We start from the raw sequence: 17,258 nt of genomic DNA, 5'->3' as shown, positions 1-17,258 counted from the left end.
AGGGGGAAAATTATTTAAAAACCGCAACTACAATTTATAAAATTTATACAGAAGTGGAAGACTTTTTAGAATCATTAAGCAACAATGTAGGGAACAGTTCCCAGAATGAATTAATGGAACATACCAGGCAATATTGTTTTCGTTTTCTAACTTATGGGATACCATTACAGTTATACAGAATCACTCATGTAAATTATTTCAACCATTGTTGAAACCTTTCATAGAGAAATGTTAGACAATAATTGAACAAGTTTATCTATGCAAACTTTTGGGCTGACAAAAATGAAATGCAATTTGTGACCTGTTCTTAATTTACTGTGAGCTGCCCTCCTCTACATGTCTTTCCCCATCTCCCCACTCTTTTTTTTTAAATGGAATCTTTAACACTAGAGAACGCTGATTTAAAACACAAATGCTGCTTTAAAATATTCATAGAAATCTGAACTGCCTTTGCTGATGGAATGGCAAGTGTTTTGTTTAGAAGTATGAAGTGTAAAACTGATAGTAAAAAATTACTGATAAGATAAATCCATGGGTTTTACCATGCAGCAGCTAAGCTTTTGCACATTTAGAAGTGCCTTGATTACCACAGACATGCAGCCCCTAAGCAAAAGTGGCAAAGAAGTGTCTGTGCCCACTAAAATACGGCTACAGCTACACTGTACACACAATTTAAATTGTACAATTTCAGTAGCCTGTGTAATTCACCAAGAGGAATTTGCAGAGGTGCCTGAAGGATCTGCACACAATTAATACTCAGGAGCTCTCAGGTGTGTTCACTGAAGACTGACAGGAGATGAGACTGAAAAATGTTGCCCCTACTCCTGACTAATGAGAACAGATGTGCAGCTCCCTCAGGGTGGTTATAATTTAATTTTTCATTTCTAAAAATTTTTGTTGCTGTTCACAAATATATATACTCTGTGTGTATGTATATATATATCTAAATATCTCCTGTAATCTGGAATTTACCCAGTAAAACATTCTTCTAGTTGGAAGAAAAAAAATGAGCCTTGTTATCTTACTGAATAGGCTTGGCTCAAATTTGAACTGGGTAAGTTTAGACTGGACATCAGGAAAACAATTTCCACAAAAAGGGTGGTCAAGCACTGGAATGGGCTGCCCAAGGGGGGCACATCCAATCCTGCATGTGTTTAAAGGTGATTCAGATGTGGTGCTTGGGGATATGGTTTAGGGGTACACTTTGTAGAGTAGGGTTATCGTGTGTTTGGACTTGATGATCCTAAGGGTCTTTTCCGACCTGAATGTTTCTTTGATTCTATGAGAACATGCCAGATATATTAATGCAAATTACCAGGGCAATCTGACATGTTCAACCCAGTACTGAAATACAGATTGTTACTGTTTGGATTTGAAAAGCAGACACACATAGAATCATAGAATCAACCAGGTTGGAAGAGACCTCCAAGATCATCCAGTCCAACCTAGCACCCAGCCCTATCCAATCAACTAGACCATGGCACTGAGTGCCTCATCCAGGCTTTTCTTGAAGACCCCCAGGGACGGTGCCTCCACCACCTCCCTGGGCAGCCCATTCCAATGCCAATCACTCTCTCTGTGAAGAACTTCTTCCTAATATCCAGCCTATACCTACCCTGGCACAACTTGAGACTGTGTCCCCTTGTTCTGTTGCTGGTTGCCTGGGAGAAGAGGCCACCCCCCACCTGGCTACAATGCCCTTTCAGGTAGTTGTAGACAGTAATAAGATCACCCCTGAGCCTCCTCTTCTCCAGGCTAAACAGGCCCAGCTCTCTCAACCTCTCCTCATAGGATTTGTGCTCCAGGCCCCTCACCAGCTCTGTTGCCCTTCTCTGGACATGTTCCAGCACCTCAACATCTCTCTTGAATTGAGGAGCCCAGAACTGAACACAGTACTCAAGGTGTGGCCTGACCAGTGCTGAGTACAGGGGCAGAATAACCTCCCTTGTCCTACTGGCCACACTGTTCCTGATGCAGGCCAGGATGCCATTGGCTCTCTTGGCCACCTGGGCACACTGCTGCCTCATCTTCAGCTTACTATCTATCAGTACCCCCAGGTCCCTTTCCTCCTGGCTGCTCTCCAGACACTCAGTCCCCAGCCTATAGCGCTGCTTGGGGTTGTTGTGGCCAAAGTGCAGAACCCTGCACTTGGCCTTGTTAAATCTCATCCCAAATCACCTATTGCTGCTCTGTATAACCAACCAATGTCCCTAATTCTGCAAACGCTGCAGTGAGATCTGCACACATAACATGATTCTATTCACTCACACCATCAAATTCGATTTGAATTAACATCTTGTAGAAACCTCTGTATTTCTCATGAGGAAACTGTGAAATACTAATTTCTTAGCAACACTTACAGTTCCACTGAAACATTTTTAATACAACAAATTCTTATTACACAATGTACCTTAGAAAAAAATAAGTCGCCTGTTTCTTAAGTAAACATTTATGTGGAGATGCTGTCTCTGCACATGGCTATCAAGAAAGCGCACCAAAGGAGCAAGCAACAGCTAAAGCTCCAGAAACAACTTTATAGTAGACAATGACAATCACTTCTGCCATTCTCAGCCCTCAAGACCCCTGTATTGGTGCTTTTCCAGTTTCTGCTCCTCAATAGTACAGAAGGGCACACATGGAGAAGCATATCTGGAATATGAGGAGCTTGAAAAGTGACTCAGCAGGCCAACCCGTCCTGCCTTGTGGCAGAGCGTACTGCTGTCCTAGCACAGCGCACTTGTGAGCTCAGAGACATGAAAGCAAGACAGCTGCAACAACTGAACAGATAGCAGCCCCCCACTGCTTGTCTGTGGCCTTAACTTTTCTACTGGCCAATGCCCAGTGATGTAAGATGACAGTATTAATGTTAAAATATAAATTACATTTTGTGAGCCTTTCAACTTGATATCAGTGCAACTTGCTAAAATGCACCAGGAGAAAGAATTTCATAGAATTTAGGGGCCATTTCCTTAATTTTAATACAGCCAGCGGCTATAGATTACTCATGATTGAATTCTGCAGCCCTGAGGAGGAATACTGACTTTACATTGTATAGCCAGCCCACTGGCATCAGAGAAGTCAAACATGAAATAAAATACTACGCAAGAGAAATAAGGGCAACAGGAAAGGGACGTAAAGGGAATAACCCCTGATTGACCTGCAGTTTGATGTCCTGGCTAACTGTCATTGAAAATCCGTGTCAAACCTTTCCTGTCGATGGAAAAAGGTGTTCCCTTCCTACATCCTGCAGCCCTGCTGAGAAGCAGGCTGGTGAGATGAGAGGAATAAAAATAAACTGTCAGGGGAGCATGTTCCTTGGAATGCCCCAACTCTTGCTTATGGTCCCTTGCTTTGGTCTAATTCCAGTGACACTGCTGAAGGTGAAATAGGATTAAATACATCTCAGTGTAACACAGCAGCAAGGACCCGCAGTGCTCATTTCATGCATGTACCTTCTGTGGTTTGACTAAAAGTGCAGCAATCTCTGAAGTAACCACACTGACTATAGTGGTAATATCATCTTTGAAGCGATCAGAGAACCGACTCCTTCGTGGGTTGTCTTGCTTCTCTATGTTGTGGACATACTGAGCCATACTCTTTATCTGGAAATCAGAAAAAAAAGAAGAAATAAAAAAAGTGCTAAAACTGGAGTTAAAACTACTTCTTTAGGTTCATGGGATTAAGATTCCTTAGTTGCTTTTCCCTGGATGTAGTCACTCTTGTTGTCTAGAAGCTGCTATGAAAAATCCTACATGTACTGGCAATGACAACAAAGGGCCTAAGACTCAACACAGATAGGCAGTGATTCCTGTGTTCATATTCACAAGGATGGCTACTCTCAGCACCTGAAATCAAAATCATCCTTCCCAGTCCCTTGCAGCCCTGAATAGCTGCTCTTTGAAGCTTTTGACCTTCACAATGACAGATGGGGATTGACTCTTCTGGAATTATTTCTTATTTTCTCACCTGATGTTGGGTGGCTTGTATGCTGCCACTGGAAATTAAGATGCTTTTTCCCAATGACATTCTTCACCTAAGAGCTCTCTGAAATTGAGTTTGGGAAGCCTTATCACTGCTTCTATGTTTTTAAAGAACTGGAAAAATTAAGATGCTTTTTCCCAATGACATTCTTCACCTAAGAGCTCTCTGAAATTGAGTTTGGGAAGCCTTATCACTGCTTCTATGTTTTTAAAGAACTGGAAAAAACAGGAACTGGTATTTAAACAAAATGAAGGAGTTAATTTGATGTCCATCTTTCAGCATTCTTCAAACTGCAGATCTTTCTGCATGTAACTGATGCAGGACTTTGCCATTACAACCTGTCAGTGTGAAATGGGGGTGAATATGTAGCATTCTTTAGTTATACTTTCACTACTTGGGAACTCTTTTCACACTGGATCTGAATAACTGAAGAGATCACCACCTACCTCTATCTATGCCTGGAGTACCTGTCGCAATTTACCATTAACTTACTCTAAAATACCACAATCAAAACTTACCAGGAGTTCAAAGAAGAACCAAGCGTACTTGAAGACAGATTCTCTCACCATGCCAGTGCTGACCACCATCTGGAGTGCCAGCTCCTCATGAAAATGCTAGATAGTAAACACAGAGTGTTGGAAAATACTTTTCTACCAACTCATCTTCCAGTTTCAACATCCTCCTCCTTTCCTGTGGCAAAAAGTCCCTCATACTGGAAAGTCAGCAGCTGAATGGGGATGTGTGTACATTGCCACAGGATCAGATAGCAGATTTGAGCAAAATAACATATAAGGAGTGCTGGTGGAAAACAGACGTCTGTGGATCCAGCATCCAGATAACTGGATTGGAAAATGCTTTTGTCTATTCTCAGCTCACTAGCTGTGTGCACAACAGGGAGCAGGCACATTTCCCAGTCTTCACTATGTGTTTCTATTATCACATCCATGCCTTTTTAAAATAAAGTGGACGTAAAGTGATAGGAAAAAAGGACACAGCAATAACCATAGAAGAGCTTGTACAGATGTTTGTAGTTGGAGACAGTAGTATTTGAAGTGAGGTCTGACTAGAAGACACACAATCTCAATGCTTTAAACTCTTAGGAAACTCCTATCTGGGCTAAAAATTCATTGCAATGTCTACTTTCTTCTCCTGACAAACAATAAAGCTAATAAGATTCCTAAGCATATTTATATGGACTAGAACATATTAATCCATTTGATATTTGAAGTTGGTATACACCTCTATGCTTCTGGGCAGAAAAGAAACCAATACACAGGAGTAAGAAATAAATCTTTAAGTCATTCTGGACTACTCATTACAGGGTTATTCCATTGCTTCTTGATCCAAAGCCACTGCTGCTGATCAGTGTCAAACACAAGATACAGGTCTGAAAAAAATATCAGTGTGATATGGTATGTTGCTAAAAAGCTATTTGGGAACACATATTCAAGACAGAAAGGGATTTCTTGGTTCTAAAATCTACAAAAAGCGGGAAAGAAAAACATTCTTAATAGAAGAGAGATAGCAAACATGCAATTTAGTGTAACATGTAAAGGCAAGTATCAAAGGGTAAACAGCACTGGAAAAAGGCAGAGGCCCTAACACCTTGAGCAAGACAGAAAAGGGAGGATCCAGACAGGCTGCTACTTGTCTGAATACATCCCAGAGAAAGAATGTAAAGACTCTGAAGCAGAAAAGTTTGAGTAATATTTACATGCTGATTTAATACTCCATAACAAACTCCTTGTTGATGAAACTGCTTGTTATTCTCTCCTCTCTCTCCCCATTTAGAAATGGCAATTATCAACACTGCCTAAGGAGGCTCTAGGCTCTGTTAATGCGCTCCTCACACTTACTGGTAGGTTACCTTTTTATTGGATGGTCTTGGGCTTGCACAAACACTTGGCACTTCAGTTGTTCCTTCAACACAGAAAGACATCCGACTGGAGCCATGATCTACAGGCTGGAGGGCACAGCCAGAAGAAATACGTAAGCTAATTAGCAGAGGATAAATTAGTGAGGGGGCTGCGGGGTGGGAAATGGGGAGCGCTGGAAGGTTCGCACAGATGCTGAACAGCTCTTTTGAACAGCTCTTTTCCTTACTTCCCATCCCCCTTCCCGGTAGATGCCAAACCACCTGCATACCCCAACGGCAGCAGCGTGCAAATGCCAACACTGCCCTCACGTGGCCGATTTCAGCACTACAGCTGTGCTGGGGAAGCGCTTAACTCATCAGTTCAATTGGTGGCTCTACAACGGAAATCAAGCAGCATTTGGGAATCTTCCTTCCATTAAAAGTTATGCCAATTTAAAAGGCAGTGAAATGCAGCATCGAGTTATAAATTCCTACACTTACCAATGTGATGAAGCTGTAGTACCAAACATCTAAATTTTGTATTAATTTGGGAAAAGAAATATAGCTTGAACTCTGTAGTTTTGGGACACAGTACACAAGGGTAAAATTGATAACGCTATTAGGTTTCATCCTACATGATTAAAAATTGCTCTGGATGAGTGCAAATGCCTACATAAGCAAATCCAACGATTGGCAAAGCCTGTGCATCACACCAGTTGTGGTTTCATTTGCTGAAGACAAGCACCCACTCACTTTAACTGCAGAGTTGGGATCGATTATTCAGTGCAGAAAAAACTTCAAAATGTTTCTGAAAAGCACCTGCTTGAGAAGCAGTGTTTTATTATGTAACAGTTAAAGAAAATGGAGGGGTGAGACAAGAGTGTGATATGTAGCTGTGAATGAGAAAGATAGAGGAAGTTCGTGTTTCTCTCTATGGTTGAATTAAGTGTTTGGAATGTCCAAGTTACAAAACATGTATGTAGCATCTGCACCACGGCCAATATAAAATCCTGGGGCTGTTGTTGTTTAAACTGCCTACACTTGTTTTTTTTTAAACACTATTTAGCAGCAAACAGCCTCTGTGATTTAAAACAAATAAACCCCCCAAAAAACCCCTAAGTTTAAAGAACCAAGAATAAATCATCAGTGCATTTTAACAAATCTATTTCCCTTCTAATGATTCTTGAACTCTTTCATCCCTTTCAGAAAGGTAATCTGGTCCTAGTATAATCAATAGTAGTCTTTTCTCACATTGACTGTGTGCAGCCCCTACATGTGAATGGAAGCTAAATATCCAGAAGAGCAGGAGAATGAAAGACATCAATAAAAGGCAAAATATTTCTCTGTGGATTGTCTAAGCCTGAAACAAGAAAAGGAGTTCTTACTGCTTACTGCCTGAACTGGTAACAGACATCAGAATTTGGGAAAGGGATTTAATGCATGCCTGTGCTGAATAAGAGAAACAGCAAATGCTTCTGGTGATACATTCAGTGCACTTATGAGAAGCAAACCCAGCCCTCAATCAACAAATCTACATTTTTAGGTATAGGCCAACACAATTCTCCAGATACCTGACTTCATTTGCTTACCTTGGATGACATGATGTTTTTTACCTCCTCATCAGTAGCAGTTTGTGTAATGGCAATGTCAGGATTGCTACAGCTTATCACTCTGCTCTGCAGGAGTTTACTCCCAACGGACACTGCAGAGGTACGTCCAAATGTGTAATATCGAGACTCTGTCAAAACGGCACCGCTGCCTGAACCTGCCCATAGGGAGATGTCTGAACTCAAGATCAAAGAACATATCTTTGAGACAAACAAAAGGTTCAAGACAGCTTTGCTCAGTGTCATTACAGCATTGGCATTTTGAATAGCATAAAACTCCTGAAAAGTTTCACCAATTGCTTTATTAAGAACTTACATAGGCACTCAATGACAACGTGCACCTGCTTTCTGAGCCAACAGTTCACAGGGTGCACAAGTAGTAACAAAAGATTCTTCTCTGGGCTGAAGAGTCACAGCTCTCTCAGCCTTCCCTCACTGAAGAAGTGCTTCAGTCCCTTCACCACTCTCGGCTGTCTATCTCCAGTATGACCATCTCTCTCTTGAGCCCAAAACTGGACCTAGCACTCAATGTGGCCCCAACAGTGATGAGCAGAAGAGAAGGATTGCCTCTCTCACTCTCTTGGCCAACACATACGATTTTTATCCTCTCCTGACATCCCTAACTTGATGGAGAAATGGACAGAGCTTGGCTCAATGTCACTTCACAGTAAGTTAATACTCATTGAAAGTAGTTTATTAAGGTACAGGACAGTAAGAAACGCCCCTCCCCCGCCCCCCAAGGCTGTTTTAATTTCTAGAGAAATTTTGTCTAAAAAAAGCTTCAGCTTAGCAGATGTTGCTCTCTTTCACCTAGATGAAGCTACAGTGTTACACATAGCTGCAGTCATCTCACCTCAAGCTTGCATCATGAAAGAACAACTGATAGAGACTGATGAGCATTTTTATGATGCTCTTTGCAGTGCTGAGACCTTCCTCTGAGGTAAATTATATGTCTGAACACTACTGTGCTTAAATGGCATGCAACCTAAGACTGAGAGGTTGTGTTTTCTGTTTTATAGGCTAATTTCCTAAGTCCTCTTACCAGAAGCACCATGCTGAATAGCATATGTCAAGAAAAAACACTTTTTCAACTCTTGCACCAAACTTACCTGGCTTGACTACTTCTCTTTGAGGATCTGGCAGACGAAACACATAGTAGACATAAGATGCTAGAAGGCAATTCCTCCCATGCTGGTCTTTGCTCAGGTCCTTGCTATTGTGGAGACTGTTCACTATTGCAACCACAGACTCAAAGGCAAACTGTGAGAAGTTGGCTGTGAAACAAAGGCAAGAATTAGCCTCAGCACTGAAGAGTATAATACAATGAGGTGAGGGTATTCTTTGTACCAGCAACACCTAGTCCTACAAGCTTTAATTCAGGTCTTAATAAATACAGAGCTCTAGACAGCAACTGCTATACTTGACTAGACCCAAGGTTTACATAGGCAAATAATCAGTCTTCAGTAGACCCACTGACTTTTGCTCAACATAAAGGCAGACCATAACTGTCAATTACCATTTTTAACAGCCTTCACTTATTTCCTCTAAAATACTTCAAAGAATACTAAGACTCTTTATTCTTTGACTGACAGACAAAACAAGTTATCAGGCTTCTCTACAAATATTACTGTAGATGACAAATGTTGATTACCAAAATGGGATTGGAAATAAACCACACCACTACCTCTAAGCATGGGTTTCCTCAAGAGCTGACATATGTGAAGGGCAACTGGCAGCTTCAGCAACAGAAAAATCTGCGTGCATTTTTATGCCCTTTCTATTTTTTTGATCATCCACTTCTGTCTCAAGGTATTTAGGCAGAGGATGTGGTGCAATAAACAAGGTCAGCTGTAGGGTAAATGTTTTTCTTCAGAGTTTTCCTTGCAAAACAACAGCATGCCAAACAAAGCACAAACCACTTTATGACTTATATTTCCAGATAGGTAAACTACTACAATTTAATCTACCTTCCAGAGTTCAAGAGTTTTATATATAGGGCGAAAAGGAGAGAAGGCAGAACCTCAGTTAAATTTACTTATATTGCACAGTGAAACTGTCTTGAGAAGCACAATTCCTTTTGAAGTGGACTAAATACTAAATCTGAGACTGGGTCTTTATCAATATTTTCCCCACATTTCTAGGTTGGTTGTACCAGTAAATACCTGTCTGGCCAGCTATGACCATGGGCTGTACAGCTAGCTGGAAAAGTTTGTCTAGTACCAAATGTAAAAACAAAACAAGAGGTTCTAGACGTGAGGAATTCAGACAGATAATGCTGAGTTTCAATTCATGTTCCAGTGCAGCCTCTGTAATCTTCTGGTCCATCAGCCGAATGGGAAATGTCACTTGACTTTCTAGAGAATGGCACAAAGTGAAGAATTTCTCCAGGTGATTGTCCTGCAAATACAGTTCACCCACAGTTAACAAAGTTGATAAAGTTTAAGCTGCTGCTAGTTAACCAAAGCCCGATTGATTCACCTGATGGGATGAGAGAAATTATTTTCACCATCCGGCTTGCAGTGGTGCCTAGCCCTAAAAATCAGCCTGTAAAGCAACTGTCACAGCCTTTTGTTTACCCCTTTATGTCTGGCTCAAGTTTAGATTCTGGTTACATCAGATCAAAAGCAGAAACATTAATGGTCTTATTAAAGTGATTGCTTCACTGCATGAAAATCCTGTTCCCTTTCTCTGCTAAAACTCCATTGTGTCAGATGTCTATAGTCACCCTGCCACACACACTGAAGTTTCAGCTATGTACATGTTATGCATCTTACAAGTATGCCTTACTTGTAGTCAAAAAGCATGCCACAAAGGTATGATGGACCTTCCTCACACATGGGGCCTTCTGTTAGGATACAGCAACCAGAGTTAACTAGAACAGCATGATGGATAGGAGCCACTGTAAGGCACCATAAACAAAATAAAGCTGCTCTGTCTCAAGCTGCTATCCAAAAAAGAAAGACAAAGCTGCCATTTCCTCTTGTAACATCCAGAATCATTATGTTCTCATTTATCACTAAGCCTGTGTCCCCACATCAGGTGGCATTGATCACTGCTGAGCCACCTAAAGTATTCTGGCAGTATAACCTGTCCCTGGAGGCAGGGAGGTGTTATGTCTCTGCAGATGTGGACACACTGAGCTAGCCTTTCAGAACAGACCATGCAAACTGTAGAAACCGACCCTGTGTCCTGCTATTATCTTTCTAACAAAGCATGCTCCTGCTAAGCTGAAAGGATACCAAGCTGCTTGATGCTACTTTTTGCTGACGGTGCTCATTTCTTCACTTGTACCAATGATTTCATTTCACCAAAGGATTTCAGTTCACTAAGAATATCAGGTTATCTCTCTGTTAGTTGTTTTTAAACCCGTGTGGGCTTAAACACCTCTGTTTCATAACCTTCTGAAGTTAGCCTAGAGCAGGGGTCCTCAATCTTTTTAAACAGGGGGCCGGTTCACTGTCCCTCAGACACTGTCAGGGGCCAGACTATAGTTTGGTTCCAGCCCAGTCCCAGCGGGTGCTTGGGGGCTGCGGAGGCTGGTGAGCGGATTAAGTGCCAAGAAGCGGCTGCTTGGTTTCCTGCACAACCCCCAGCGGGTGGGGGACCGGGGAGGGTCTGTAAATACCAGCAGGCTGGATTGAGGATCCTGGGGGGCCATAGTTTGAGGACCCCTGGCCTAGACCTTTGAATTCCCTTTTAAAGGAAACTACAGATGTGTATTTTTTCTGATGCATTACCTGAGCGTGCACAGAAGAAACAGCTTGCACTTCAACATTGAAAACACCCTTGTGTCCTTCAACCCACTTAATAGGTGGTGTCTGAGATGGAACTTTCTGTGAAGGAAAAGAAACATGGAATTGTCATCTTCCTTTTAACAATAAAACAGAAAGTCTGCTTACACAAGGTTCTATAGGATATTCACGCACTTCACTTTGGATATCTGAAGTGAGTGCCATACAGAGGATCACAGCTGGGCATCTTCTTGTTCTCATAGCCTAGATGGAGACAAGTGGATGCACTGAAGAGAGCAATGTGGAGCAGTCCAGGTGGATGTCTGGCACATATACTGTAAATATACGCATTCTGATGGGGTATTTTTAAGATTAGAAGTTCCCAGTCTGTCCATCGTGGTGTGGTGCAGTTTTAACCCTCTAGGTAGTTTCCTACATGCCATATTTACTCAAGGGCACTGCTTTCTGCTCCACTAGCAGCATCTGATTCCATTTCTCCTCCCTTTCCCACATTAAAAAGGAGTAAATTATCCTATAGAACAAAGCCAGTTATTGACTTGACAGCCTCTAAATGACTGCGTTCCTTACAAGCATTTGCTTAGCTCAATAACTTATAAAAACATAACGATTTATACTGTTAATTTTTCTATAATAATAACACAAACAGTGACAATGATAACAGCACTTTTCTCCAGAGCTTCTCCTTTTTAAGTGCAAAAAAAGAGTATTATCTATGAGCAGAGAGCAACGTTAGTTCTTATAACACTTCTACACTGGGAAAACACTATCTTTTAACAATTTTCTTTGTACCTCAGGAGAGTGAATTGAATAGTGGACAGGCAGCTTATCCAATGCAACAGGAAGACAATAATGTCCAGTTTGAAGACGATCATTTAAGAGAATTGGCAGCCACTGAAACAGATAGAAAGAAAACACAGCAATATTCATGATTGTATCTGATTAGGGTTATTTATCTAATTTGTTATGTACAGTCAACGAAACAACAAATGAGATATTGACCCAAACTTCTATGCTTCAACCCATTTAACATTAATTTCATTGCATTTAAAATTCACTGGTAGCTACTGTAGAAAAATGTACATAACCACTTTACAAACCATCCTTCTTGAAGAAAACAAACGGAGCTTTTCATGTATGATTAATTCTTTTAATAAAGCCTATCAGAATGATTTAGCAGAGTCTATGTTTCTGTTTTAAAAAATAATGTATTTTGGATAGGCTGACAGTAGGCTTTGAAGGATATCAACAGCATTAAAGTCTTGCTAAATTGGACACCTTTAGTCATGGTCACTATGAGAATTAAGAGCCTTGAAGAGGAAGACTCTTCACTAGTCAATGAAGACTGGGTAAGGGATCAGTAGCACAAATTGAATATACTCAAATCCTTGGGCCCTGAGGAGATGCACCCAAGAATGTGAAGAGAACTGCCTGATGTTGTTGCTCTACCACTCTATACGATTTTTGCAACATTGTGGCAAACAGAAGAGGTGCCTGAAGGCTGGATGAAAGCCAATGTCACTCTAGTCTTCAAAAAGGGCAAGAAAGATGTTTTAGGTAACTATAGACCAGTCAGCCTCACCTCCAGCCCTGTAAAAAACAATGGCGTGGCTCATTCAGGAGGTCACCTCTATGCACATGAAAGACAAGAAGGTTATCCTGAGTAGCCAGCATGGATTTACTAAGGAGAAATCAGGCTTGACTAATCTGATGGCATTCTGTGAAGTCATAACTGAATGGATAGATGCAGGGAGACCAGTGGATGCAGTCTACCTTGACCTTAGCAAGGCTTTTAACACTGTTTCCCATAACATCCTTGTGAGCAAGCTCAGGAAGTACGGGACAGAAGAACAGACAATGAGATGGATTAGGAACTGCTTACACAATAGAGTGCAGAGTGGTGATCAATGGTACCAAGTCCAGCTGGAGACCTGTAACTAGTGAAGTCCCCCAGAGGTCAGTGCTGGGTCAAGTCCTATTCAACACCTTCATCAATGACATTGATGAGGTCACAGAGTGTCTGCTCAGCAAGTTTCATGGGGATACCAAACTGGGAGGCTTGGCTGGCACAATGGAATGCTGTGCAGCCATTTGGCAAGACTTGGACAGACTGGAGAGATGGGCACAGAGGAACCTCATGAGGTTCAACAAGGATAAGTGAAGAGAGCTGCACCTGGGAATAATAAGTTTGGGAGGTGCTTTGCTAGAGAGCAGCCTCATGGAGAAGGACGTGGGAGTCCTGGTGGACACTACCCATGGGACAGCAGTGTGTCCTTGTGTCCAAGAAAGCCAATGGTATCCTGTGATGCTTTTCAGAAGAGTGTGACCAGCAGATTGAGAGAAGTTCTCCTCCACCTCTACTCTTCCCTAGGGAGGCCCACCTGCAATACTGCATCCAGTTCTGGGCTTTCCAGTTCAACAGGGACAGGGATCTACTTGAGAGAGTCCAGCAGAGGACTACAAGGATGATTAAAGGACTAGAGCATGGTCTTTTGAGAAAAGGCTGAGAGACCTGGGGTTTCTAGTCTGGGGAAGAGAAGACTTAGAGAGGACCAAATAAATGTATATAAATATAGGAGGGCTGGGTGTCAAGAAGGGAAGGACAGCCTCTTTTCAGTTCTGCCCTGTGACAGGACAAGGGACAGTGGATATAAACTACAATACGGGAAGTTCCACCTCAACATGAGGAAGTATTGTGATAAAAAGCAAATACAAACTGTAGCACAAACACAAGAAAGCAGTAATCTGGCCCCACATCTGAACTGCTGATGATGGCATAGGAGGTTTGAAAATCTGAAGTATTACCATTAGCAATGCTTTCCTCTTAGTTTACAATGTCAATTAAAAATATCAATTTAGAAAGGAAAAGTTTAAAAAGACTGTGGTACAATATGTATTTCCTAGGCTAAAAGATTGCCAGACTCAAGACAAAGATAATGAATGTGAGAGGATTACTTTTTAACTTCTAAATTAAAGAACGTGTTAGAAGATAAATGATACATCATAAAAAACATAACTGAAAATACAATGTTAGTTGTTACCTCATGTATGAACATGTTAGGTAACAGTAAATATTCTAATTGTTTATGATCTAGTTTTTTGTAGTTGTTTTTTCCCCAATAACTAGCCATCTAAGAGAAACAGGCAATATGCTATAAAGCACTGATGTTGCAAATAGTTGGATGCATACTTCAGTTATGTCAGGTGAACTCATCAAATGAAAGTCGTTCAACAATGTGAAATTGTAGGATGAGGATGTAATACAGCACAAGATATTCCACTGGTTTTGATATATTGTCATAACCTCAAAGTTGTCTTTAAGAGTCTGCTGGTATGGGATGTACAGACACATCTGTATCACACAGAACTTACTGAATACCCAAGGAGAGTTTCCACAGACGCCCCTTGCTTTGGCTGGCAGCTGATGTGATAGAATGTGAACAATAGATGGTGTTTCTCTGTGAGTTTTGCTGGCAGTTTAATTTTCACTTCTTCATAGAAGTCAGGGGACCTGTTTAAAAAAAAAAATGCCAGGCTAATTTCCAATGTAAGTATGAGACTGGACAGAAGGCCAAATTTTCCAGAAGGCAAAGATGGTTATAAAAGCTGTATAAATCCTGAAAACAGCCTCATAGCCCAGTTAAACAAAATTCCCACAAATATACAGCTGTAGTTATGATCTATCTATAGCCTTGAATCGGGAAGAGCATAGATGGCATCAGACGGAATGTTTCAGCTTTCACCCATCTCTGTATGTTTAAAAACATTCAGTGTTAATTATGTGTTCCAGCATATTTATTATGTAGATCTAAGATTGAGAAAACCCCTTGATCTCTTTCAGGCCTGTAAAATCAAAGTGAATGAAGTAACAGAGTTGTGCTGCTGCTTCCTGCTCTTGCCCCTTGATCTTCAGTTTAGGAATATTCTCAAGTAAATCTGAAAATCTCAAAACAAGTAAAGCAATAGTTACTTATGCAAATGCATGCAGCAATCAAATTAGGTTTATTACATTTACTTGACATTAGGTAAATTACATTTACCCACAATGTCAATTTTCTTAAATTGAAAAATTAAATGTATTAGTACCAATGTTCCTTCATGGACTATGTAGGCTAAGAATTATATAAAGAGGTAATAATTACTATTTCTTGAGTAATACAAACAGTTACAATACTTACTTATTATGATAAGTGACAGCTGTGTATATTTCTTGCACAAATTCTGAACCTGAAGATTTCCCAAAAATTATCTACATTAAGAAGAGAAAATAGCACCACTCAGGTCTACAATACTTAATTTTCATCATCTTGCATAAATTTTAAAAGAGCATATGAAGCCTAAATTTGACTATCCAATTTTATTTGAACACACTGATGCAAATGCCTTATTAACAAGCATCTTCCCCACACACCACTTGGGGTATACCACCAGAAAAAGGGAGCGGAGGCCATTTCCAGAGCCACTCACTACCTCAAATCACATACTCTAGTCTTGCACTAAAACATTAGGAATTGCATGAATAAAGCTATGGTAATCCCCTTACACCTTGCCTTTAACTGAATTCTAAAATGTTAAAATTATTTTTAAAAGCTTGCTTTTTAGTTGTACTCTGCTCTTTCAGGGTGAGATCCATCGCACCTTACCCTACGCATCCAAATTCTTTTACAATCAACAATTGCTTCCCTCACTTCAGACACAACTTCATAGTAAGGTCCTGAAATTCAGTGATTCTAAAGGGAGCCTGGGGAGATGATCCTCGACAAGGGAATCTGTGTGGCACAAGCCCATAAGTACTGAGGTAAGCTCTCTCACATTTGAGAGGGTGAACTGTGTCTGTTCTAGCTGTAATATTGGCAGAGCATAAGGAAACCAACAACACATCAAAGGCAGTGTTGTATCCGCATGGTATACCTCTGTGCTAGTTTGAAGCAGGGTAGAATGTTTTGGTGAGAAGAACTAGATCACAGGCTGTGGAAGGAAAACAATGGTGATGTCTACTCCCCTCAGAGTCTTGCTGAACAAGAAACGAAAACATTAGATAACACTCTCACCATTTTGTCGCACTCTGCCTGACTGAGCTACATCTCTCTAACACACCCTCCACTCACCTTTGCTGCTTAACCTCTTGGCTGAACCTCTATTCTTCCTTGGGACTGGGGTAAGGTTGAGAGGGGCAGGGGGAAGGTGCAGGGGTGGTTGAGAGCCCCTCCTGGGGACTCAGGTTTCTGGGAGGGGAGTTGTGTTTCTGCATTACTTTTTACCTTGTATATTTCTGTATATAAGTGTATATACTGTAAATATCTGCTTGTATATTGTGCTAGCTGTAAACAAATAGCTTCATTTATATTCCCAGAGCCGGCTGAGACTAGTCTGGGTAACTTCTAAAGTGCGGGGGACGGGGAACACCCAAACCATCGCAACCTCTATCTCTAAAATAAATGTATCTTGGGAAAACATTGTGCTGATGCTCTGATTTCAATTTCAGAGCACAGATGGCATAAAGCTATGAAGTATGCACTGTGCAGTGTCAGCAAAGGCTGGCCAGGTGTCAGTCTTTGCTCCAACATACTGTTGGATTAAAACTCCTCAGAGTAATATTTCCATTCATTTTCCCCCCCTCTAACACATAGAAGATTTTATCCCAATGTCACTCTCAAATAGCCAATTACATTGTGAAAAACTTGCAGAAAATTCAGGCTGAAGCAGATATCTAGGTTAGAATGCTTCTAAGTGAACCTCTGAAGCTTGGTAAAGCTGAAGAGAGAATCTTACAATGACAAACGTTGAATAATTTGAACGGAGCGCCGCCTGCTCTGCTAGTCACACACACTTAAGCCCTAACATATACTGTGTTTCAAACACAGAAAACTCTGCCCACATTGCATGATTGTGCACCTGTCCAGATTCACACAATGAAGATCCCAACTTCACCCTTGAAGTTTTACACAAGAGTATTTGCATACTTATAGTGCACACGAAGGAGTTACACTGGAAGACAGACCGCTTGATTCTTAGAAGGTCTCTGAAGCTCTGAATTTGACCATTCAATTTTCCACCCCAGCACTG

General features: G+C 41.1%; 1 protein-coding gene across 4 annotated transcripts in view; it reads right to left on the bottom strand.

The window, feature by feature from the left end:
- The window catches only part of DOCK8 (dedicator of cytokinesis 8), an 83,080-nt gene that overhangs the window by 39,190 nt on the left and 26,632 nt on the right, over positions 1-17,258 (bottom strand). For all 4 annotated transcript variants that reach the window (XM_064176403.1, XM_064176407.1, XM_064176404.1 and 1 more), the window contains 10 exons: positions 15,371-15,441; positions 14,565-14,703; positions 11,985-12,086; positions 11,181-11,276; positions 9,606-9,840; positions 8,553-8,717; positions 7,426-7,601; positions 5,849-5,944; positions 4,500-4,595; positions 3,453-3,602 (listed from right to left, as the gene is read on the bottom strand). In XM_064176403.1, coding sequence (XP_064032473.1) covers positions 3,453-3,602; positions 4,500-4,595; positions 5,849-5,944; positions 7,426-7,601; positions 8,553-8,717; positions 9,606-9,840; positions 11,181-11,276; positions 11,985-12,086; positions 14,565-14,703; positions 15,371-15,441 — 1,326 coding nt within the window. The remainder of the gene's footprint in view (positions 1-3,452; positions 3,603-4,499; positions 4,596-5,848; positions 5,945-7,425; positions 7,602-8,552; positions 8,718-9,605; positions 9,841-11,180; positions 11,277-11,984; positions 12,087-14,564; positions 14,704-15,370; positions 15,442-17,258) is intronic.

The sequence above is a fragment of the Pogoniulus pusillus genome, chromosome Z (assembly GCF_015220805.1).
Source record: "Pogoniulus pusillus isolate bPogPus1 chromosome Z, bPogPus1.pri, whole genome shotgun sequence".
NCBI lineage: Eukaryota > Metazoa > Chordata > Aves > Piciformes > Lybiidae > Pogoniulus > Pogoniulus pusillus.
Note: the sequence above shows the minus strand (reverse complement) of the source record. Positions and strands in the feature narration are given on the sequence as shown.